Source organism: Pavona decussata, unplaced genomic scaffold (assembly GCF_977016875.1).
Source record: "Pavona decussata unplaced genomic scaffold, jaPavDecu1.1 SCAFFOLD_72, whole genome shotgun sequence".
Lineage (NCBI taxonomy): Eukaryota > Metazoa > Cnidaria > Anthozoa > Scleractinia > Agariciidae > Pavona > Pavona decussata.
In genome coordinates, this window is record NW_028145491.1 from 4,513,986 (window position 1) to 4,540,317 (window position 26,332).

The window sequence follows — 26,332 nt, forward strand, 5'->3', positions numbered from 1 at the left end:
TTGATGTAATATATCAAACATGAGAAGGTGTGTTTCATCAGATATCCAAACACTGAGAAGTAGGTTGAAAAAACGAGGCACAGCCGAGTTTTTTTAAAACGACTTCGAGGTGTTTGGATATCTGATGAAACACACTTTCGAGTGTTTGATATGGCTTCTCAAATGATCAATAATTCTTGGAGAAATTCAAGGCTAAAATTGGCAAAATTTTATGGTAATTAGGATCACATATCCAAACCATGGTCACGGTAGTGATTTTCTTTGTTTTCTCTTGATGAATTATTAATGAGTTTGAGAAATATTACATCGAACTCACAGCAGATATACAAAAGGCACCCATTACTACAAGGTCCGGACGACAAGTTAAAAAGCCGGAAAGACTAGTTGAAACCTGTTAGAGGGGAGATGAGTAAATGCTACTGAAAACGGACCCAACGGGATTGTGGACCCTGTCTGTTTTTTTTGGGCCACTCCGCGGACTGTGGGGCCGCAATAGGCCATTTTCATGATGGCGTCATTTGAATACAACTACCAGAATTCACTTGGTTTTTCTTTTCAAATTCAAATTTTGTAATCCCAGTGGACAGCAAAGAACAATGGCTCTAATTAGCATGAGAAAACAAAAAACTGAAGGATTCTGGTAGTTGTAGTCAAATGACGCCACAGTGAAAATGTCCTATTTTTCAGTTGAGTTTGAGAACACGTGTTGGACTGTTGCCACTTCGTTGTCATAACATTGTTTAAAGGTAACGTTTAGAACTGTGTTTAAGACAGGTTTACAACAATGATGAAAGTTCATTTCCTTCCTAAACAGGTTAACTCTTCACTGGCAGTAGCTACCTCATACCCAGTTTTGATGTTGGAGAACAAGTGCTTAGCTATGATCCAAACGCTTTGTAACCAACGAGGTCAATGTGGATAGTGGACTCAAGACGGCAGTTTGTCAGAGTGCGCGCGATTTAGCATGCATCATTGCACAAAGATATCAAAATTTATGAAATAAAAAGATTAGTTGCTTCATAGATCGATCACTGAGGTATGCTAAAACAATTAGACGGCTTGCTCTCGGTTTCTATCGCCTTTGATAGTTGGCTCGGGGCTTCGCCCTTCGCCAACTATCAGCCGATAGAAACCTCGCGCTCGCCGTCTAATTGTTAAATATCTAAAGTCATCGTGGAAGGGGACTCGAGGTTCACGCATTGTCAACAGAAAATAAGAAGGACAGAATGACTTAGTCAACTAGAAAGGAGTAATCAGCTGGTCTTCCATGTAAAGAAAACATTTATTATATACATGCTGACATTAACGAAGTAAATTTTCGTTCGGCAGCAAATGGCGCGTATCGCTTTTTTCACGTGGGAGGAAAATGATACCTAAAATCAGAAGCCTCGTATCATATTTTTTGAGGAGTGAGCCGAAACAATTTTGTGTTTTTACTCAGGCCTTAGTGGCAGCTTGAACGAGATTCGAACCTATGACCTCTGCGACGCCGGTGCAATGCTCTACCAACTGAGCTATAATAAATAATAAATAAATAATAAATATAAAACTTATATTGCGCATATACAATAGAAATATTTTCATATGCGCATAACAGCAATAGGATCAAATTAATAAATCGGTTAAAAGCTATCATAAAAATGTATAAGTAAATCAATTAAAAGCTATCTTTAAGAAGTATGTTTTGAGAGCTTGTTTAAAAGATGCGAGGATCTGAATGTTTCTGATCTCAGCCGGAAGACTATTCCATAGTTTCGGAGCAGCCGACTGAAAGGCTCGGTCACCAAGCGTAGGTAGGCACCGCGCTTTGGCTGGTACCAACAGAGTTGCATTCCTGGACCTAAGATTATATCTTGACTGGGGAGCGATAGCAATAAGATCAACCAGATATTGTGGTGCAAGTCCTTGGAGGCACTTGAATGTTAGCAGCACAATTTTGAATTCAATTCTGTATGACAGATACGAGGAGTGTTAGTGGCAAGTCTCGCAGCAGCATTTTGAACTTTTTGAAGTTTATTCATATGAATTGCAGGAAGGCCATATAAAAGACTGTTGCAGTAGTCCAATTTACTAGTGATAAACGCGTGGGATAAGGGATATGGCAGATTGATGAGGCAAATACTTTCTGATCCTACGTAAGTTGTAGAGATAATAAAAAGACGAACTGCAAAAAAAATTAACGTATACTATATACTTATATATTTGCTGTAAACACTTTTTTCCTTACTGTTGTATTTTCCTCTCCTAAGCCTAATTTAACTAGCAGAGCTCTTCAACCAGTATTATAAATTCTATTTCCCCCTATTTTATTTAACTGCACTGAGGTAGTGGCCAACACGAAAGCCTTTGTTGAAGGACATATATTCGAGATTCACCAACAACAAGTTGTGAAGTAATTACTTTCTCGAGTTGCTGTCTTGTTCCAAGAACAAACCAACTGGGAGCTGGTCATATTGTGAGTTCGTAATATACCCGTGAAGGATGAATAAATGAATATGAATATATGACTCATCCTTCACCAGCTCCCAGTTGGCTTGATAGCTCCGGTTGGTAGAGCACTGCACCGGCGTCGCAGAGGTCATAGGTTCGAATCCCATTCAAGTCTGTTATAGATGTCACAGATGGCGAGAATGAATAAGGACTGCGGTTAATTTGTTGCTGAACAATGAATTATCGCGATCGCGTTGACAATAATATCTCGTTCATTTTTGATGCTTCGAACATCAGTTGGCACATCATTATGAAAGCAAGAATCACAATCACATGCAGCCTTTGATAAAGACAAAAAAGAAGCAAACGAAAACAGAATAAATGGAACCTGACTCGAACTTGACTCGGGCTTGAACTTGACTGGTACAACGAACTAACTCTAATTCAATATGTATAAAATGGTCTCTTTTAGGGGTAAAAAAAAAAAAAGCCTGGACCACGCTGTTACGCCGCAAAATGTAACATTAACCCGAATTGTAACACTTTTAGGGGTATCGAATGGTCTTTGCGAGCATTTGCGAGCATGCGAGCAGTGTGTTTATTTTTGCGAGCCAAATTGTTCTTAAAAGGATGCAAGCAGTTGCAAAATTTTTGCGAGCACGAGCAAGCGAGCACCCGTGTAATTTTTGCGAGAATTAGGCCTTATCACGGTTTTCGACGCCATTTTGACGGGTAGGCAAACAGGCTTGAAATAACAGTGTTTGTATGGAAATCCGATGTCAAATAATTTTTATAAAATATCGCTTCTGAAAAATTCATGAATTGGAAACTTTTGGCACTAGAAAAAGGATTTTAAGAACAAAATTGGAGGGATGTAGCTGTGACAGAAAGCATCCAGTCGTGTTTGGAACTTTCCATACATTTGTCTGTATAGCGAACCAGCCGTGAACTGCTGCTAAAAATAGTTCGCGGGAAAAAATACAGGGAAATGTATGGAAAGTTCAAAACACGACTGGACGCTTTCTGTCTCAGCTACATCCCCCAAATTTTTTTCTTTACATCCTTTTCCTAGTGCCAAAAGTTTCCAATTCATGAATTTTTCAGAAGCGATATTTTATAAAAATTATTTGACATCGGATTTCCATACAAACACTTTTATTTCAAGCCTGTTTGCCTACCCGTCAAAACGGCATCGAAAACCGTGATAAGGCCTATTCGAGCAAAGGCCAAATTTTGCGAGCACTTTAAAATTGAATGGGACCATTCGATACCCCTACTTTTTGAGGCAAAACGTAACAGTTTCTTTAACGTGAATTGTAACAACTTTTTAACGCAAAATGTAACAACTTCTTTAATGCGAAATGTAACAAAGCGAAACGTAACAACTGTGGTCTTGATACATGAAGAAGGAGAATTAGACATATTAGCCTTCTTGTCAAGCTAAACATTTCCTGACAGGTAAATTATACAAACCTACTGGTCACATGACCAGTTCAAGATTTTCCTTTGTTGAATTGAAAAGTCTCGCTGAGAGAGGTTTTGGAGCAGTATTTGAGAAGCAAAACGGGAGGCGGTTGCTAGGGAAGAGTTGACTGTATTAAATAAAATCATTCGGTTTAGAAAGGTCGGCATTTTCTCTTGAATTAAAATGTTAAGCTAAGGAATTGTTTAAAGAAAAGAGGACAAAAATATTTAAGAGCGCATAGTTATAGAATATAAAGCGTAGAGCGGTAGAACTTGACACTTTTAGCCTCCCTTTTCTGTAACAGAGACTCTCTTTGTGTTCTTTGATTAACGATGGAGAAAAGCAACAGTGTATTGAAAGTAAATGCAAGTGTAAGTAAGGGACCGTTCATTTTTTATGAGCATGGGGGGGCTGGTGGGATTTGGTTAATTGCCACTACAAAACTGTATGACCCCCCCCCCTAACATGCAATTTTTTTCCACATGGCCCCCCCCAAGCAGAAACTATTTTTTTCTGATGACCCCCCCCTCCCTTCCTCCCGCCCAACCAGAAACAAATCATACTCCTAACTTTAGCAAAACGCTTATGTTAATGTACTGTTTATATCAAAGATAAACGTAATTGTTACTGTGATTTCTTTACAGTACTATTAAAAAGTTACCGTTCTCTACTTAGGTAAAGATTTCTCTTGTTTAAAAAAAACGTTTTATAGATAGTAACACGTTTACGGCAACGGCAAACCCTAAATTTCCATTTAGATTCTTAGAGGAACTATAAAAATTAATCAAGCAAATGTTTAACGTGAAATTACTCCCCTTCGAGTAGAAACAATCAATACACGTACAGATCTGACTAACAAAATACGGATCGAAGCATACCAATCAACGATTACAAGTCATATTAAACAGAAAAAAAAACAGTGGACACACAGATATGAGGCGCGTAGTTAAGGGTTAGATAGGGGTGTTTGTTGAGTGCCGGAGGCGCTCTTACTAGGGGGGTCCGGGGGCATGCTCCCCCGGAAATGTTTGAAAATCTAGGTTCCCAGAAACCTCATTTCCTGCATTTTGAGACCCATTTTAGGCAAATCACAAATTTGTTTTACAGCAGCTTTTCAAGCTATATACATCATTTCTGCGGCATAATTGTCCCAACTTAAACAAGAAAGTTCAATGTACATTCCGCGCCCTGTCAAGTTCTGATAGCTATTCGATCTGCTGATAGTTATACACCAAGCTGGTAAACTGCATCATTCTCGGGTGTAGGCCTTGAAACAAATTGACTATCTCGTCAAGATTGACAGGCATATCATATTTGATACGCATTAGAACCAGGGCGGAGATTCTACTCTCTCGCATGGTACACCTCATGTAGTTGTTCAACCTCCTCATTGTGCTTTTTCTTCCGCCATTATTGATCTTCAGTTGTTGTTAATATGAAATGCAGATTTCGACCTCAGTATGTAAAACAAATTAAAAGTGGTTAGGAAAATCGTATTAATTAAATAAAATTGAAATAATATTCAATTTCTTCATCTGTTTCTCTGTTGAGCCACTTTCAATTTCCCCTACTAGCCAATTATTGCTGGTGACCCCCCCCCCCCTCTTTCACTCAATTTTTTTTGGTAGCCCCCCCCCCCCCTTTAGTGCCATTTTTTTTCTCGTGGTCCCCCCCTAAATCCCACCAGCCCCCCCATGCTCATAAAAAATGAACGGTCCCTAAGTAGTTTCTAAGAATTGGTTCATGCTTGAGCGTGCGTATATCGAGTTATGGATGCACGCGGGAAGTTAGGAGAGCACGAAAGAATTGTAAGAGTTGCTCGAGGCGCAGTTGAGAGCAACTCTAGCTTCCGAGTGCTCTTCAAACTTCCCAAGTGCACCCATAACTCGATATAACACAGCTAAAAGCATGAACTAATTCTTTTTATAACAAAGTGACAACAAAGTAGTACGCGGAAAATTCTCTCAATGCGCTGTACAGAAAATAGGTTTTTATTAGCTGGTTACAAACGCCACTATGGTATGGTCTGAACGTGAATGGTTCATCTGAAATCGTCAATGAAAATTTGCTTCTTTGAATTAGTTTAAAGTCAATAAAAATGTAGACAAACGAGTTTCCAAGTCCACAGTTCAAATCAAAGTAAAAGGCTTGAATTAAGGTTTCGATTCAACGCGATGTTTACGTTGTGCACGGTACAGTTGGAGTTGACTCAATTGAGTCAATTCCATGAAAAAATCGGGTAGCTCTTCACTATTTTCTTCCATTTCTGGGGAAACTTTCTAAAAACTAAGCCGACGGAAACCCGAGTTTGTCTGATTTGCACACGTTATCTTATGGATGCACGGCCGTGAGTATGTTGAGAAATGCACCATGATGACGCCACTAGGAATTAGATGGGGGAGCACGCGCGCTATGTTAGAATAGAAGTTGTTTTAAAAGTAACCATTCTTCAGGTGCCAGCGATAAAGTTTTCGAAGCTCCTCCTGTATGTATGCGGTGTTAGTACCCCTTTACCAGGTCCAGGACCCCTCTGGATATCAGCCTCGTTGCTGAATGGGCCACCCTGGCAAAATAAAGTTTACCTTACCTTACCACTTAATCTGACAACCGCTTCCACTTAACTTGTCCTCTCCCAAATTCTGAAATCTTGGGAATATTGTGACCCTTCGCTCCTCTTTCCCACTTTACCTCTCCCGGTATTGATAGTAACACAAACAGCAGTTTATTAATTTGGGAATCCAAAAATCCATACTTCATAAAGTTTAGACTACCGATGGATAATAGCTAAAGCTGTGCTGAAGGTTGTTGTGACCAAGTTTAGCCACCCGCACACAGTGAATAGTAATGTAACTTATTAATAAGCTTACTGGTAATAAACCATAAAAAAGACTGTTACATCTTGCGTTGTTACATTTCGCGTTAAACAAGTTGTTACAGTTTGCTGTACAGACGCGCTCCTAAGTGTGCAACACATCGTCTATAGGTATCTAGACGACCCCAATTGTAAAGCCGTGCGTTTGTTTGCCATGGATTTCAGTAAAGCTTTCGACAGCGTTAATCATGAACTTTTGTCTTATAAGCTTAAGGAGGTACCGTTAAATACATTCATAATCATTTGGTATTTTAAAAGCTTTCCTGAGAATCGTCAACAGTGCGTCATTTACAATAGTTTTCGAGGACAATGGAAATGTGTCAACAGGGGCACTACACAAGGTAGTGTGAGTGGTCCGTACTTATTTTGTGTTTTTATTAACGATCTGGAAATCGGCATAGATAATCACCTAGCCCTGTTTAAATACGCGGACGACTCCACTCTCATTATTCCCGTTTGGAGTAATGGCCACCGTCGCACGGATTTAGTGGATCAGTTTTTAAATTGGTCTGAAAAAAATAGGATTATTTGTAATCCGTCGAAATGTAAAGAAATCATTTTTCGCAAGAAAGGCTTTATTCAGGATATTTTTCAAGTGAATAACATTCCTCAATGCCCAGAGCTCCCCATTTTAGGTGTTAGTTTTCAGGAGAATTGTAAATATAGCGAACATGTACGTGCTAAGCTGATTAAGGCAAATAAGTGTCTATTTGTATTAAAATCGTTACGGAAGGAAGGTTTTAGTCAAGTTGAAGTAGACCGCCTATTTAGCGCCTTAGTTTTACCGAATTTCACTTATGGTCTGTCTGTTTATGGCGCTGTAGACTCAGATCTTATGGTCATACAAAACTTCCTGGATAGATGCTTCAAAAGGAAATATATATCTCAAAGAATGGGTATTCGAGAACTTTTAGTAAGGGCAGATAAGAAACTTTTCAAGGTTCGTTCAGTGGATCCCGATTGTCCGCTTAGTCACATTATCCCGAAGAAAAAAGAAACTAAGTAGCAACTTAGAAACAAAACCGCACATCGCCCGGAGATTAAGACTGATAGATTTAAAAATGCTTTTGTAAATAGACTTATTTTTAGATATAATTTTTAATCTTTCTATTATTTATATACTGTATGTTTACTTCTAACAATGAATGTAACTTAAGATATGTCTTTTTATCTTAGGAGGAATAAAGATTGATTGTATTGTATTGTAATAGGTGGTTGTTACACTTGTCACATTTTGCCAAAATGTAACAATTCAATTACTGTCAAAAGTTGTTACATTTTGAGGCGTAACACACGCCCAGATTGGCCTTCTTTTAATCTCTGGAAACTGAAAAAACTGGCATAAGGGATTGTTGATTGATTCCAAATCAATCATTTCCTTATGACGTTTTCATCCAAATAAAATTCAATCATGATATTAATTATTGCTTGGATTTCTTGTTCTGTGCTCCCTGGACACATTGCCTGTGAATGCAAAAATAAGTCGTCCGTGAAATTGATACCTACTCTGTCTTGTAAAGAAAACATACTCTTTTTATTGCTACATTACAAAGTTTCTTTAGGGTGTATTGTTTTCTATGGGTTTCAGAATTAATGATTTGACATAGAGAGGAATAAAGGAAGTTTTTTATTTGAGGCCTTAATTAACATTCATTTGGTTCTAAATCCTACCCAAACAGGTAACTCAAACCTCTACCCAACAGGCAAACGTCCAGTAATTATCAATTTTCTATAGGTTGGATGTGATTTATCACACTGGTCTCAGCCAACAATGCCAATAGAGTTGCTGAGTCAAAGGTGTGATGGGTATTTCCACCTAAAGTTGTGAATAGCGATGGCTTAGCCTTTTAAAATAAGAAACAAAAAAAGGGATTGAAGATGAGTAGGAGTAAGTCAATATAATTGTAACAAAGAAGGAAAAGAACTGTGAATTGTGAGAATAACAATTGTGGTGGCAGAGACGGGGGGGGGGGGGGGGGTGAAAGGGAAGTAAACAACTGTCAAGGAAAACACAATGGAACCCCGCTCTATGGACAACCACTTAATACGGACACCCCGATATTATGGACAGTTTCGTTTGTCCCGACGAAAAGCTCATCTATTTTCTCTAAAATTTACCCGCTTAATACGGACACCAGTTAATACGGACAACGGACACTTTTCTGTGTCCCGACTGACAAACTCTCATACAAAATGTCAAACCCACTTAACGGGCACTGGTTATCTGTACACTGTCTATTTTCATTGGCACAATTATGTGCTAATTGACGGGCTAATACGCTTTATTCCTAACACTGAAGTAGTAGCAAAATAGCATAACATGTTTGATCAGTCTGCCTTTCTTCCGCTGTTTTACTCTTGTTTTCTGCCTACTATGCATACACAAAAGTTTCACTTCCTTGGCTTTTAGTTTCAAGTCATTAACTGTAGTCTTCTTCCTCTTTGACGTCCTTTGCTTGCCGCTATCAAAATCAGCCTCCGCGCGGAGGTTGATGCTGATAGGACTTTGACTCCGTTGTCGTGTTTCAAGAACAATAAAATAGTTTTAGTCCAAGACTATGATGAATAAGTGTAAAGTTTCTTTAGTTTCAAAAAGTTCAGTCACAGTTATAAAGAAATTTAACAACGTCTTGTTGCAGTAAAAATGTCTGCTTTAGTCCTTATATCGATTAAACATGTGTCCATGACATTTTTCCATGTTTTTCTGAGAGCCCGCTAAATACGGGCACTTTGGCATGTCCCCTTGGTGTCCGTATTAACCGGGTTTCACTGTACATCACACACTAACCTTCCACCACATAGTTTGAGCACCCTGAGTCGGAACAGTGATGCCAAGGCACTTTAGGGAAAAGTATATCATTGCCACTGCAGTGAGAGATGGTCTGTATTGCAAGCACAATGTGGTATGGAAACTATCTTGCAACAAACTCCAGCTCAGTTGGCTGATAGAATTCCATGACTCCTCCACAAGCCAATCTTCAAGTGATTTGAGGTAGTTTAGAAGATACTATACACAAACATGCAAACAGAAAGAAGTAGTCACATATCAATGAATAAAATTTACCAAGTAAATAATTAAGTAATTTACCAATTTACAAAGTAAAGAAAAACACCATTATTTATTTATCAATGGATCCCCACCCTTAGAACATTTGACTGTTGAACACCTTGAAAGTAAAATCACCAAAAATGAAGGGATTTGACAAATTTTTATGGGCCAGGGAAGAAATTATATTAAAGCTGTTCCAAAGGTTCACATGGGTACTTTTATGAAACAATACCCACAAAAATTGACCCTTGCTCGCCAACGAGTCCTCAGTAGCTCAGAGGTTAGAGCATCCGATCAAGAACACGGAGGCACAGAAGTGCTGATTGATGGTTAAGAAAAAATATTATTAAAAAATATCAATTAATATTCTTCTAATGAGCCAATGCCAATAATATTCGATCCATAAAATATTGAGCTTAGCATTTTCAATTATCCTAAGCTTAACTTATAACTGCTCAGGGTTAACCCTTTCCCGACCAAGAGTGCCATATGGCACAAGACGCAATTATGAGCTCAGTATTTGGTCAATTTGTGTGAAATTTGCACAACCAAAAGATCTTTGAAAGATCTATAAATTGAAGGCATTAAATCATGCCCCCCTCCTATATGAGACTTGATTTACCACACCTCAAACTTTTGGATTTTTTTCCTCTGTACGTTAAGGGTCCAGTTGATATCTTACAACAAGCAATGCACTGAGAGCTGTACATTAAGCTATAGTTTAGGGGGATACCCAGTATGTACAACGAATAAGAAAATTTTTAATGTTTTTCTTCTTTCGTTTTGGACTTTTGTCACTCTCATATGTGACCATCTCTGTTGGTGTGATTTATAGCACACTCCAGAAAATACCTTTTAAATGGTATATCACATGTGGTCTCCCAGTTCATAGTTAGCGATTTAGAAAAATTCGCCTTTTCCCTCGGACGGGAAAGGGTTAAGCACGTATAAGCTGACAACACATTTTGGAAACTTGCCTTAACATTGAAATCAAAAGTTTAAAACATTTTAACCACTAGAAATGACCAACGGTTAGCTTAGCAAACCTTTCACATAAATGGCCCCAATCAGCCCTCTCAAAATGTAAGGAAGCTGATGATTTTGCTACTTAGTACACATAAAGTTTGCTTGAGACCTCTTTGGACTAAACATGTAGCTTTGTCTGTATACTACTCCTACTATGTTACCTATTACTACAAAACATTTTGAGAGGGCCGTTTAAATACTAGTTATGCAATGCTTTTGAGTGGTATACCGTGAAATATCCCATGAGTGACTTGATTTATCTAAGTATACACACAAGCCTTCAGGCGAATGTGTATACAAAGAAAAATCAAGTCACGAGTGGGATATTCACGGTACACCACGAGAGAGCAAATTGCATAACTAATTTATCCCATGCCACTCATTGAATTAACAAAAAACAATGCTTTGACAGCAAATACAACCAGTGAAAAAATATTTAACAGATTGGCAACGTTTCTTGAAAGTACATAATTTTGATAAAAAATTAAACCAATAGAAACAGCTACTGCTCATTAAATGTATAAAAGCCTTTCAACAAAGATTTGAAAAATTTGTAGGGGTTTTTATGTGGAATACCACCCGTTGCATACCGCAGAATATGCAACGGGTTTCTAGCTTTCTGATTGGTTGTATTCTCTATTGCATGGGATAAATATGCTTATACATGTATGTGGTCAGAAGACCAACACATGAAAGAAACCATAAAAAGCACACATGGGCAAGGCCAGCCTATTTGTTAGTACCTTATGTGGATTGTTGAATGTTACATGAAAGTGAAGGGTTCTCAACATCATCAACTCACAGTTAACCACACTATCACGCAGTTCCCAGTACAACGATCCCACATCTAAAGGAGCTTTGTCTTTATGCAATACCCTTTGAACCAACAGATATCATATTAATTAATGATTGTCGTAAATGTTGTTATCAAATTCCCTTTAGTTGTTGTAAATATACTTTCTGTTTTTATATAAATTTTACACATCATTAAACAGGATTAAAAGGTTATAAGATAAAAAACTTATTAATCTTTATTAATCAATAGGTGAAATGTAGATTACACATGTACTTGCTTGCCAAACAAGAAAAACACCAGTCTGTTCTCAGGCAATTAAATTAAATAATACTTTGTTTACTACCATCTTTCTTTAACTTACTAAACCTTTTCACACTGACCTTATTATAATACTAACTCATCAGAGGTCAAGTTATATCTCAAGTCTAGGAGTCATGGGTAAATGACTCCCGACCAATAAATCAAAATATTTTGAAATACAGTATACTCAAGAATTCCATAAAAAATAAAGCAGTTGCTGTATGTACTTGAAGGATGTTTTGTTGCTGGGTCTTGTAATGTTTAAGTAATTGTCAACTAGTAGTTAGTGAATTGATGCCATTTAAGCCAGTAGTGTACTTAATTTTTTTTTTTTTTGTCAAAAGGCCCCCCAAAATTGATGAAAAGGAAATATCAAAAAATACTCGATATCACACCTTATGAGATGGAATTCTATGGTGGAATTCTGTCACTAAGGAATGCTCTCCATCAAAGATCTCAGTTATTAATATCAGTATTATGCAGATATGATACTATATTACTATACATTCTATATTAAGAACCTTTGTCACTTCCAAACATTATTGTGCATGTTGATGCCTTATTTTCATGTCAATGTCTACATTATTTGATTGGAATAAAGATGCAAAGTCAGTGCTATATGTACAGGTGTATATGGAGCACAAGCCATGAAATTCATTTCAACTCAGATAAGATACATGTTTACCTACATTGTAAAATTATTTTTCTTTACCCATTTTACCAGTAAAAGATCAAATTACGGGTGCTTAGGGGTTTTCAGGGCTCCAACGTGGGAACTCTCCTATTAAATATTTCTGTGACTATATGTTATTGCATGGTATTGAATGAAATCAGTTTACCTAAATGATCATGACAACAAGAAGAAAATACTCTGAAATTTGTCACCTATTAAAATACACCAATTTCATTCAGTAAAAGTTATTTTCAAGCTCCTCATCTCCCATGTTGGATATTTGTTCACCTGGGGGATGGATCGACTGGTTTCAAATCTGGCTGAAGATTTTTCTTGTCGTATTAAACAATCCAACCTCTCAGCAAAGCAAAAGAAAAAAAACAAACAAACAAATTGAGGTCAGCTTTTTACCAGTCTGTGTTTTCTCTTACTGATGATAAACTGCATGAATTTCTTAACATTTTTGAAAGCCACTGTTGGAGCCATGAGCTAAAAAATAACAAAAAGCAAGCAAATTGGGTCCAAACATAGAAAGGAGAAAACTGAGCAAAAGATCACAGTGATTGTGACAAAATATTAGGTCATGCATACTGGTAGACATCTGACTTTCCCTTACCCTCCAGAAATAGATCATCAACTGAAATGTTTTTTTAAAAAAAAATAATATGTTGATGATGATCCAGTGAGTATTAATTCATTGGATGGAACTTTTGTTTCTTTAAAAAAGAATAATAAATAAATAATAATAAATTTTACCCTGAGGATGACTCGATTAGTCGAAAACATTTGGTTTTTAATATCTTTTTAACTTTTTAGCCTTGTAAATAGTATTGTTAATAATAATAATAATAATAATAATAATAATAATAATAATAATAATAATTTTTTAAATAATGAGAACTCTTTATTAACATATTTCAAGCAAATTGCTATTCACAAGTTAAAAGTAGAAAAGTAGAACTATTAAAACCTATTTACAATTCATTTCGATGAAAAAAGAGACAACTTAATAATAATAATAATAGTAATAATAATAATAATAATAATAATAATAATAATCTCTTCATTAACATATACCAAGCAAATTGTTATCTACAAGTTAAAAGTTAAAAAAAAACCATTAAAACCTATTTACAATTCATTCCGATTTTGAGACTAATTTCCAAGCACAAACGTTTTTAAAGAAAAAACAAATGTCATAATAAGAATAAAAATAATAAAAAAACAACATCTTCATCCACATATTCCAAACTATTTACAAGTTAAAAGTTCCAATACCAAAAAAAAAAAAAAAAACAATTCACGGAAAATCAACGGACACATGTTTGGCCAGCGTTTAGGCGACAGTCATCGATGAAATCCCCTTGTGGAATTTTGTGGAAAGGTGTCCTGGAGCCTCTTACGCATGCATATACTGACCAATAATTATAATTATTGTAATAATAATAATAATAATAATAATAATAATAATAATAATAATAATAATAATAATAATAGTAATAGTAATAGTAATAGTAATAGTAATAGTAATAGTAATAATAATAATAATAATGATAATAATAATAATAATAATAATAATAATAATGGGCTCTTGTGGCCATTTCTTGCCCTTGGAGTTTACTTCTATGATCTTGAACGCGTGAATGTACTGTACTTAACTTTGAGGAGAAGATAACCACATTGGAAAAAACCCTGAACAACTGGAAACAAAGAAAGCTCACCTTAATGGGCAAAATAAATATTGTTAAAACATAAGGCTTATCGAAACTAATTTACAGTGCTTCCTTATTGTCTATACCGAAAGGTCTTGTAGAAAAAATCAACAAAACGATTTTTAACTTCATCTGGGATAACAAACCAACTAAAATTAAAAGAAAAACTATTATTGCTGAGAAAAATTTTTTGAAATGATGGAACGATCACTAAAAATAGCCTGGGTTAACAGAATTATAGAAAATTGTGATGCTTCATGGAAAATAGTCCCGGAATACGCTCTAAATCAGTATGGCGATCTTATGTTTTTCATCAAGTGCCAATACGATGTTAAACTATTCGATTTACAAAACCTCCCCGAATTCTACCGTACTATCTTGAGTTACTGGCAAAGCTTTAAACTTGTAACAAACCATGAAGTATCAGCGGAGAAGCAAATAATCTGGAATAATCGTGACATCCTAGTGGATGGAAAACCAATTTTTTACAACTCCTGGGCCAATAAAGGAATTATTTGCATCAAAGATTTACTAGCTGTAACAAACCATGAGGTATCAGCGAAGCAAATAATCTGGAATAATCGTGACATCCTAGTGGATGGAAAACCAATTTTTTACTACTCCTGGGCCAATACAGGGATTGTTTGTATCAAAGATTTACTAGCTGTAACAAACCATGAAGTATCAGCGGAGAAGCAAATAATCTGGAATAATCGTGACATCCTAGTGGATGGAAAACCAATTTTTTACAACTCCTGGGTCAATAAAGGAATTATTTGTATCAAAGATTTACTAGCTGAAGACTTAAATTTTCTATCACTAACTGAGCTCAAAGCAAAACCTAACCTTAAAGTACCCTTCACTACATTTTATGGTTAATACTGCAAGCCATCCCAAAAATATGGAAAGTAAAATTCCACAACACAGTCTCTTCAAAGGTACAATCTCTCTCACTTCCGTCTACTAAAATTGCATATTTGACTTTACTTAGCAAATCCTATTTGATTCCAACCGGTGAGAGTAAAATTTTAAATTACGGCTTCACCACAGAAAACATCCAAAACGTCTATATGCTCCCCTTCTGAATCTTGCATGAACCAAAGCTTATAATCTTACAGTTCAAAATTATTCACAACATCCTACATGTACCTACGCAGTCCAGTTTGTTTCGTGCTGGTATAAAGGACAGTGACAATTCAATCATTGTTGGACATGCTGTTTACCTGTAACATTTCCTACACGTTTTGGAACCTCTTTACGCAATGTTGGCACAAAACATACCGAGAACACGTAAATCTCTTTGAAAGTGTGATTCTGTATGGTTGGCACCAAAAATCAAACAACTGGTCAGCGCTTAATTACGACCTCGTTATTGCCAAGTACCACATTTTTAGCACTAGTAAATGCAATGGCATTTTAAACTTTGAAAGCTTTAATTTCTTTTACGTCTAAAAAACAAAATCTCTGTTATGCGAACATTAGCAGTTTCAAATAATAAATTAGAACAATTTGTTAAATCTTGGGCCCGTGTTTTTGTATTTTGTATGCACATGTTCCTCAGTTCGTCAAGAATGCTGTGTAAAGACTTGTAAATAATTTTAGTTTCAAACTTCACGTGCAGTGTGTATTTATACCTAAGTGTGTGTATGTGTTAATTCTGTAAAGTGCCTGAAAGTCAGCATGTAACTAGGTTAAGCTTTAAGCGTTATCTTGTAACTTGTTAACTTGTATATATGTATCTCGTAAGTTAGCAGGTTTTATTTTGTATTTGTAAGTGATGTTTTCAATCAATTAATAATAATAATAATAATGATAAAATAATAATAATAATAATAATAATAATAATAATAATAATAATAAAAGAATGTAAATATATGAAACATATATTTTGAACTGCAGATGAAAGATCAAATAGAAGAAAGATCCTCGCAGTTAGTACGCAACTTATAGATAAGTAGTCGCGAAAAGAAAGCCTGAAAAAATTTCTTTTTCATCCGCAGTTCAAAATATATGTTTCATATATTTACATTCATTTATTCATCCTTCATGGGCATATTACGAACTAACAATATGACCAACTCCCAGTTGGCTTGATAGCACAGTTGGTAGAGCACTGCACCGGCATCGCGGAGGTCATGGGTTCGAATCTCATTCAAGCCTGAATTTTTTCAGGCTTTCTTTTCGCAACTGCTTAAGTTGCCTACTAACTGTGAGGATCTTTCTTCCATTTAATAATAATTATAAAACATAATATTTTGTTACCTGTATGAAACATTTATGACATCTCGCAGCTTACAGGGACATTCTTCTGTTTTGGATGCCAGATATAAAGCAGTACTTCCAACAAGCTAAATCATCATGTAATCATAAATATTCAAATGCATAATTCAGAAGTAAAATTTCTGACATAGTACAATGTGCAATTCTGGAAACCAATAATACCTTTATTAAAGTTTGAAATGTGAAGAAATAATCTACACAAGCAAAAGACAAAATATGTGAACATTAAAAGTCTTATGACCGATTTGTTTAAATGTTTCTTGCATATTTGAGGTCTCATTCAATGACTTTAAAACTTCAAAATTAATTCTAACATATAAAAGTTGAGAGGAAATACAACTGTATTGGGCTTTTCAGGGGAGTGGTGTTCCCTTACCCCATTCCCCTCAGGTAAAAGGTTGCTGTGACTCTACATATTGATCAACACAATATTTAACAAAAGAATGAAATGCATTGCATGCTGTTATGATCCAGTAATTTGACTGTTTTGCAGCACAATGACGTTATCTTGAAAGATGATCTTATATGTTAATAAGTGTTCTATTTTCTTGCTTTAAATATTAATTTTAATGTTTTTTCAGCAAAATTTAGGATTTTGCCAATTATAACATGAATAACTGACAACAATTTTCTTTAAAAATTTTCAAGTAAAGTATAACTTACATGTAGTCACAGAGAATGAGAAATGAACGAGTAGCTAAAACCAAAGAGCATGACTGATTACTGAAACTACAGTTGAACCTGTATATAACGGCCACCCTCGGGACTTGAGGAACTGGCCGCTTAATACAAATGGCCGCTTAAGAGGGTCCCCAATAGGTTTTTCGAGATGCGGGATTTGGCTTTTTTAAAGGTCGGGATTCAGGATTTTAGCGGAAAAGAGCGACGATATTCGGGATTAGAATTATGGACGGGACCCAGGATTTTACGATTTTACGAAGCGGGATGCGGGAAATGTTACTATAAAGAAACGAAATCCAGGAAGTTCGGTGTCGAAAATGTAAAATGAAAATCTACTTGTCACCGTCCTGGACAAGAAAATAGTGAGCTTGCGCAACAGGACGGCTGAGGGAAGGGGACGGTGAAATATCGCTGTGTGACCAACATGACATCTTAGTACCTTCACATTTTTAGCAGATTTTCGACTAAAACTGGTGTTCTCTCATCTGTGACAACCTGAAAACCACGAGCTGTAGGAATGTTACAATCCATAGTCATGAATACTTGGCCGTCACATTTGTCACACAAGCACAATTTGCCGTCCCACCACATCAGCGGTCCTGTTGCGTAAACTCGCTAACAAAATTACGGGTACTGTTTCGTTACAGATGAAATTTATTTGTGCTCCCTGAGACCTTGCATTTTACTTGAACCGATAAGCCTAAACAATTGCCACAGAACGCAACAGTACACAACAATTGCCTAAACGATTGCCACAGTACACAACGGCATAAAGGAACTTATTCAAATGGCTCCGAATGGGCAATAAGGACCTAACAAAACCTCCATTCAGTAAATTTGAGTAGTTTCCTTCGTGATCAAAATCAAAAGGTCAACAGAGAGACCTCACCACATTTTGATCGAAAACGAAAATCTCTCAGAAACGTACTCAGAAAAGCACTTAATCCAGAAGTCTAAGGTACATTAAGCAGCCAGCGGGAGTTGTGTTTGGCCTGTCCCCTTTTCAAATATTTGTTGCAGTCTCACGTTGTGGTACGTGAATAGCAATGCCCTTCAGAGTTTGATGACAGCAAAGTTTTCCAAGTATCAACGTGATAGGAAAGGCAGCCCTCACCATTCAATTGTGAGTAAAAGGAAAAAGAGCAGGCTCTAAAAAGGAATTGCTAACGACTTATTGACTGACGTGATTCGCGGGAAACTTTAAAAACGTCTTAAGGGCGATTTAGACGGTACGATTTTGCCTACGATTTGTCACATGCGACACGCTTACGTCATGCCTACAACACGAATCGCGTCGTGTAAATCAACCTACAACATCCTTACGACAGACGCACACAACACGAAAAATGTCATGTTTTAAAATCCTACGACAATCGTAGGTAAAAGCAATGTTGAGTGGCGAGAGCTGTGTGCGATTTTTTGCATAACGCGACCGGCCCGCGCTCTAGAAATCGCATGCGACAGCCGTAAGAGAAAATCGTACCGTCTAAATCGCCATTTAAATGAACGATGTCGTCCTTATGATGGAAAGAAATAGAAGAAATAATCTTACAGCTAATATTTCTCGCGTGACCAAAGACCAGCACAAAGATCAGTACTCAGATTTCCAGTGGGAATTTCATCCAACTGAAAATGCCTTTTTTCGTAGAAATAAGGGGCGTGAAAAAAAAAATTATGTTGACCGGGATCGGGATTGGGCTAAAACAGCGGTCGGGATTACGGGATTGAGGGAAAATTTTGTCTGGGATGGCGGGATTGAAGAACCCTATTGGGTACCCTCGCTTAATACAGGATCACTAAAAATACTCACTGGGCATTGTCTAATGTCAATTTTGATGGTGTATCATACAAAAACATTTCATGCAAGGAAACAATAGGACAATCAACACTCTTTCAAGAGATCAATACTGTAAACAAAGTTCAGTGCCAGCTTGTAACTTAATGGTATAATATACGTAACATTGTGCAAAAGCACTGTGCAATAAATTGTCCTCTACTCTTGTACGGTGTACAGTACTGTATTTCTAACTCACTTACTTACGTGACTTGTAGGTCACAACAAAATATCTGATTCCGTCATTTCATAGTTGTTACGATCGAAGTGGAGTTATAACGGTAATGTTGCTAATTAAAAGTAAAACAATATATAATAAAATTCTTCAAGTTAAAATAGGAATAGGGTAAGAATTACAGCGACTTAAACAGGTTGGACATGTGCGTTTGGCGCCTCAGAATTTGAAACTTTTGTTTGTAGAGCAAGTCGTTGACTGTCGGCACTGCCAGCGACAATTCCTGTTATCCATGGTACTGTGCATATGGCTTAGTTTCCATTCAGGGGTGCCCGCTTTATACAGGTAAAAATAACAAAGAAAGACAAACATGGGACCGCTACAGGGTGGCCGCGGCCGCTTAATAGAGGTGGCCGCCTAATACAGGTAACAAATACAGCGTTTGTATGCGCGAAAAAACGGGACTTTAAAACCTGGCCGCTTAATACAGGGCCGTTATGTACAGGTTCAACTGTACATGATGAAATACTTCAGTTTTCTTCTTTTTATGTAAACACACCTTTGCTTTGCACAGAAAATAAAATATACTTCAATCTGTAAATCAACACTTAAAGTTAACTCGAGGGAGCCTAACATTATAAGCCTTATGGTTTCCTTTTAGGCTTCCTCACCACTTACTTTCTTTTATGTAAACATGTGTTTTTTGTTCTTTACTCTATTAAATTGTATATAAAAGACTCAGCAAAAAAGTCTAAAGACTAAAAGTTTCACAACATAATAATTCTTGTAAAATGCAGTTAATGGAGCATGACGCTCTTGGTCTCTCATTTGTTACTGTGTCAATAAAACTACTGTAGCATATTTATGTAATTCAAACAGAACATCAATGTACTTCTACTCTCCTTGTACAATACCAATTATTTTAACATGTTGCAATACCATCCGCTACATTTATATCCTTCATTTTGTGTGGCTAAAAAGGTATAAATACAGTACCTCTATTCACCTCTATTAGCTATGTGAATCTCTTGTGTTCAATGATACTTTACACGCCATTGGCTTAGTCCAAGACATATGTCTAACTATAAAAGGTCTAGTAAATCCAAGTATCACTCGCTTCCTGTATTGCTCACTGTAAGGTCTACCTGTAGCATCATAGTAATTCCCATCCTTCCCTCCCTTTGGAAGTTTTGTTGTTGTTTTTAAATAAATTTGGGTTCATGTTCAGTTAAGTCCCCAACGACATCCCCAAGCTTTGTGCTTTTAGGCTATTACCATAAATATTAGCTTTGTAACCTTGAAGCTCATTATCAGCCTTTACCCAGCTCATAATGCTGCGGATACACTGTAAGTACATGTAGGCTTGAGCTGGTTGAAAAAAATTCTAAAACACTCTTTGCCCTTTCACTGGCTGTAGGTTTCAGCTCATTGTGCCATGGAGAGTTAGGCTAATATATTGTTAATTACGTTTTGGACCTGCCTATAACTTATCCAATCAAGTGGTGTTATTGAATACAGTTAATAGAACTGGGGAGATAAGTAAGGCTTAAATTGGTCACACTATGGGAGTAGTCTGTCACATCAATCACTGGGTGGTGTTCCCACCTTTATGCCAAATATCACATTGTCATTGTCTGTCTGTTGAGATCTCTGTTAAGCTGATGGTCATAGGAACTGCGACATTAACTCTAAATATTTGGTTTAATTCAAACTGTTGCAAGAATACTCTCTCTTTTTTCTAATGATTCTGTTAAAATTTTGGGAAAAATCACTACATGCATGAGAAAATATTCTAAATATCATTCTTGTATTCAAAAGGCCGTTAAAGCTAAAAATATCCACTGATCCTCCAGACTCTCAATAGTCCAGACGGTCAGCTACAGTTTGTAGTCCTTTGATAGTCCAGTTCTTATCAATCTTTTTTTCCCTCTCTATATTCTACTTTATAACTAATTTTGTATCTAGTTTATCTTTTTCATGGCTAGTTTGTTAATGTAGTTCATAACTTTCTAAGTATATAGATATACCGGTAATAATTTTATTTATTATATAGCTTTTTAGGGTATTTTGTAAATGGTTTGAACCCAGGAGTCATGTCATAAGTCCGTAAATTATGATCATCCGGGTGAGTGTAGTCCTGAGAAGGACTGTTTGTGGTGACTTTGACTGACGTTTCGACAACCTGAGCGGAAGTCATCTTCAGAGTCAAGTGAATTGTGGAACGTCAGTAGGTGGTATATATACGTCTCTGGTTGTTAACCTGATTGGTCAACGAAGTCCAGATGTTATTGGTCGTTTGTCAGTAAGCCGTGATGTTATTGGCTGTGAAGACTGTAGAAAGTGATTGGTGCGTTTCGATCCGTCTTTTGTTAGTCAAAAAGTCCGTGGGTCTATTGTTAGTAAAATGTCTATTGTTTGTTTGTTTCGTTGTTATTGTCAATGAGTCGTTTGTATGGTGCAGGTAGTTGTAGGCAACGGTTGAGTGGCGTTTGTTCTAAGTTAGTAAACCAGCTTTCCAGAGTGAGTCGTTGATAGTAATTTGTACAGTAGGTAATGCACTATCGGCTATCGCACGGATTCAAACACACAAACTGCAGTCTACCGAGACCTTTATTGACGCCATCAAGACGGTACAAATACCTGACAACCACAAACTTGTGTCTTTTGATGTGAAATCACTGTTCACCAGTATTCCACTTCAACTGGCTCTAGGCTGTACTGCTACCGCCATCGAGAACTCCACGACAAAACTGCCACTGCCCACAGATGACTTAATGGACTTACTGAACCTCTGCTTAACGTCCACATACTTCCAGTACAACGGAAAGCACTACAAACAGTTACACGGAACAGCTATGGGCTCACCAGTTTCTGTTGTTGTATACGTAGCAGAAATTGTCATGCAGAACATCGAGGAACAAGCCCTAGCAACCTACAAACGGACACTACCGCTCTGGTTACGGTACGTAGGCGACACCTTTACAGCAGTACACAAAGACGAAATTGACGATTTTCACGAACACCTTAACAGACAGAACGCTGACATACAATTTACTAAGGAGATCGAAGAAAATGGTAAAATACCTTTTCTAGACTGCTTAGTTACCCGTAACAACAACGACAACAAACTAAGTACTACGGTTTACAGGAAACCAACACATACTGACAGACTACTGGACCAGTCATCCTACAACCCTACTTCTCACAAAGCAACGACTATACAGACCTTAACAAGGCGAGCACAACTGGTTTGTGACTCACCTGACAGACTCGCAGACGAAAACAACTACTTAGACAACGTTTTCAACAAGAACAACTACAACAAGGACTTTGTTAGACGTAACACTTACAAGAACACTGAACCTAACGTCACAAATGACGCGACTCCCGTAACTACTGTAACTATACCTTACGTAAGGGGCACTTCTGAGACTACCGCACGGATTCTACAACCTTACAATATCCGTGTAGCTCACAAACCTATAACCACTTTACGACAACTACTGACGAAAGTAAAGGACAAAGACGAACCTAACCGCAGACAGGGAGCAGTTTACAAAATCAAATGCTGCGACTGCCAGGCCACTTATATTGGTGAGACCGGCAGAAATTTAAACGTACGACTGACTGAACACAAACGAGCAACTAGAAATGGTGATATCAACAATCACATTGCTGAGCACCATTTACAAAAGAACCACAGAATCGACTGGGACTCTGCCAAGTGCATTACCTACTGTACAAATTACCATCAACGACTCACTCTGGAAAGCTGGTTTACTAACTTAGAACAAACGCCACTCAACCGTTGCCTACAACTACCTGCACCATACAAACGACTTATTGACAATAACAACGAAACAAACAAACAATAGACATTTTACTAGCAATAGACCCACGGACTTTTTGACTAACAAAAGACGGATCGAAACGCACCAATCACTTTTTACAGTCTTCACAGCCAATAACATCACGGCTTACTGACAAACGACCAATAACATCTGGACTTCGTTGACCAATCAGGTTAACAACCAGAGACGTATATATACCACCTACTGACGTTCCACAATTCACTTGACTCTGAAGATGACTTACGCTCAGGTTGTCGAAACGTCAGTCAAAGTCACCACAAACAGTACTTCTCAGGACTACACTCACCCGGATGATCATAATTTACGTACTTATTAGGGCATTTTAATAGCTCACTTAAGATATAGAATGAAAAACATATGAAAATTTTATATGTGTATGCTAATTTTCAAGGGCACACTTTAATTGGAGTCTCACTCTGTTGTGTGTCTCTCGCCACTGCATTATCTTTTCTTGGTTGGTGAAAGCTTAATAAATAAATAAATAAATGAATAAATAAACTTTATGTGTATTTATTTAGTTAAATCGTTTTGTTTTTTGCTCTTGACTAGTGCTTGTAAATGTTGTAATGATTAATTTATAACAGATATATAAATATATAATTATAATTTTAAAACAATCAAAATGATAACTTACAGTTGGATCATAAAATGTGAAGTCACATTGATGGCGCACTTGTTTGAAGAGGCGATGATACAAAACACATGCAGAAGCACAAGCCACAGAAGGGAGCTTTAGTCTATGGCCTTAAAGAAAGAAAATGACAAAAAAAGTATTTGCATTCTATGAGATTTGACCATTTTTGTCTTGACCATCAAGAGCATTAAAAAAATCTAATAATAGAATTTTATATCTTGGGAGAGACTAAAATATTTTTTCTCCATAGTCATCACTTGCTTTTGCAATCAAATTAGATTGAAATGTTACAATGATGTATGTGACACATGATATCATGAAACACACATTAGCTTGTCCCTTACAGAATGCTGCATCTCAAATCATTTTTCGAATTGCCCATGCCTGTAACTAACCCTTTTTACAAATAAATTAACTTTCGACTGAGTTTTGGTTTTTATCCATCAAAGGCCAGGCAAAAGAAATTCTGAAAATTCTGTTATTTTTTCCTGGAACCACGCCTGCATGGGATGCCCTTATGATTTCCTGAGTGCCTCATGATACAGCCTATAGCTACCAAAACCTTTCTCAAAGACTAGTGCACTTGAATCTCTTTACAATGACCAATACCTTTAGTTATCAACTCTATTGATAAACCAAGCATTCAATCTGCACTTGATTGATTCAACAATCAAACTCACACAAATTTCACTTATTTTGATCAATTAGGCCTGGTTCAGCCCCTGTACTTTATATGAGCCGAAATTAATTCAATGAATTAAGTTATTGTGAAGTATGGTGTCTGAATCAATTCAGAATGGCCAATCTAATTTGGATCGGCTCAGCCATTTTTCCCACCTGGCTGAGCCAGAGCAACGGCTGTGGTCTGGCTTTGATACAGATGCTGTACTTCACATGAACCAAACGTTTACCAATTAATCCACAATTTTCTTCAGTCATTGCATGCTTCTGAGTTTGGCATCTAAATCAATTCAGCCTGTCAAAATTTTAATTTCGTTTGGCTCATGTAAAGTATGGCATCTAAACCAGGCCTTAATGCACAGTTCAAGTGAATTCAATCCAAGGATTGAGTTTGATTACCGAATGCTCAGTTGGCCAGGCTAGAATATAGTGAGTACAAATGTAGTTGGATTGATATAAGCTTACACTTATTATAAGAAGTTAAGAAGCAGGAGATCATACCCAGAGTTGATCTCAAACTATTACAATAATTGTAAGCTATTAATGAACGGTGAAAGGAAAGTTCCTTGGAGATGCGTGACACTTAAAAATATTATTGGATAGGATTGATATATAAATAAATATCAAAAAGTGTCAAAAATGGTTTTGAAAAAAACACAAGACATCTCGGGTATATAAGCTTAACCCTTCTTCAGTGTGGAGAAAACCGTTGAAATACGCTACGGTCGCTACCAGACACATGCGCGTATAGGAGTAGTAGCATGATATTTATTATGATATAGACGTTTTGGGTATAAAAGCCTTCTTCAGTGTGGAGAAAACTGTTGAATTACGCTATCGGACACACGCGCGCAATGAATAGTAGTGCGCGCATGCATTAAAAGGTACAATTCAAATATAGCTAAAATTGACGTTAAGTCCATCCTAGCCTGTTCCAGGCTCCTAGAGAGACGCGCGAAGGAAAGGGCGAGGGGACGAAAACGAGGGGGACTTTTCTCTCTTTCCTTTTCTCTCCCCCAGTCCCCCTCGTTTTCGTCCCCTCGCCCTTTCCTTCGCGCGTCTCTCTAGGAGCCTGGAACAGGCTAAGTCCATCCGGCTGAACAGTTCCAAGTTAGAAAATCAACGTCAGTTCATTTCCAACTTGGAGCTGTTCAGCCGGATGGACTTAATGTCAATTTTAGCTATATTTGAATAGTAACTTTTAATGCATGCATGCGCTACTATAATTCATTATGTCCGGTAGCGTAATTCAACGGTTTTCTCCACACTGAAGAAGGGTTATATACCTGGAACGTCTGTGTTTCTTTCAAAACCATTTTTGACACTTTTTGATATTTTTTTATATTTATTTAATCCTATCCGAAAACATTTTCAAGTGTCACGCATCTCCAAGGAACTTTCCTTTCACAGTTCTTTATTATGATATATCCCGTTTATGGATATGAGAGTGTGTGCTCTTCGCCCCCAAGTCTCCGCCATCCCACATGTACTCAATGTTTTAGCAAGTGGGGATTAACACTTTACCCAGGGATTCCCGCACCCCTGGAGGAAATCGTGAAGTTTACAATTTCCCGGCCTAATCAGCCCGGAAAAGCAAGAGGTTATTATGTACAGAATTGACCAGCTATAGCTACCCAATTGAATAACTAAAATAGGGACCGTGCTTACCTGTCTCCACAATAAATTTTGTGATCCTAAAACTCTCCCTGAAAGGACATGTAATTAGTGTTGCTTGACCACTAGCGGGTTTGTACTCCATGGCACTGCGGCAGGCACCGCGAAGCCAACGCATATCACGCATACCTCGTTTCCACGTCCGAAACAGGAAGGGCACTGGTGTCCTCAACTCGTC

General features: G+C 37.1%; 1 protein-coding gene across 1 annotated transcript; it reads right to left on the bottom strand.

Annotated features, from left to right (window-relative positions):
- Positions 1-7,829: 7,829 nt before the first annotated feature.
- Positions 7,830-26,308, bottom strand: LOC146477081 (cyclin-Q-like). The gene is made up of 6 exons (XM_085114129.1): positions 26,149-26,308; positions 23,800-23,909; positions 16,586-16,671; positions 11,586-11,718; positions 9,556-9,774; positions 7,830-8,231 (listed from the first exon to the last, which is right to left on the bottom strand). Exons 1-6 carry the CDS (start codon positions 26,279-26,281, stop codon positions 8,139-8,141), a joined length of 774 nt encoding a protein of 257 aa, XP_084970255.1. The 5' UTR covers positions 26,282-26,308; the 3' UTR covers positions 7,830-8,138.
- Positions 26,309-26,332: the final 24 nt, after the last annotated feature.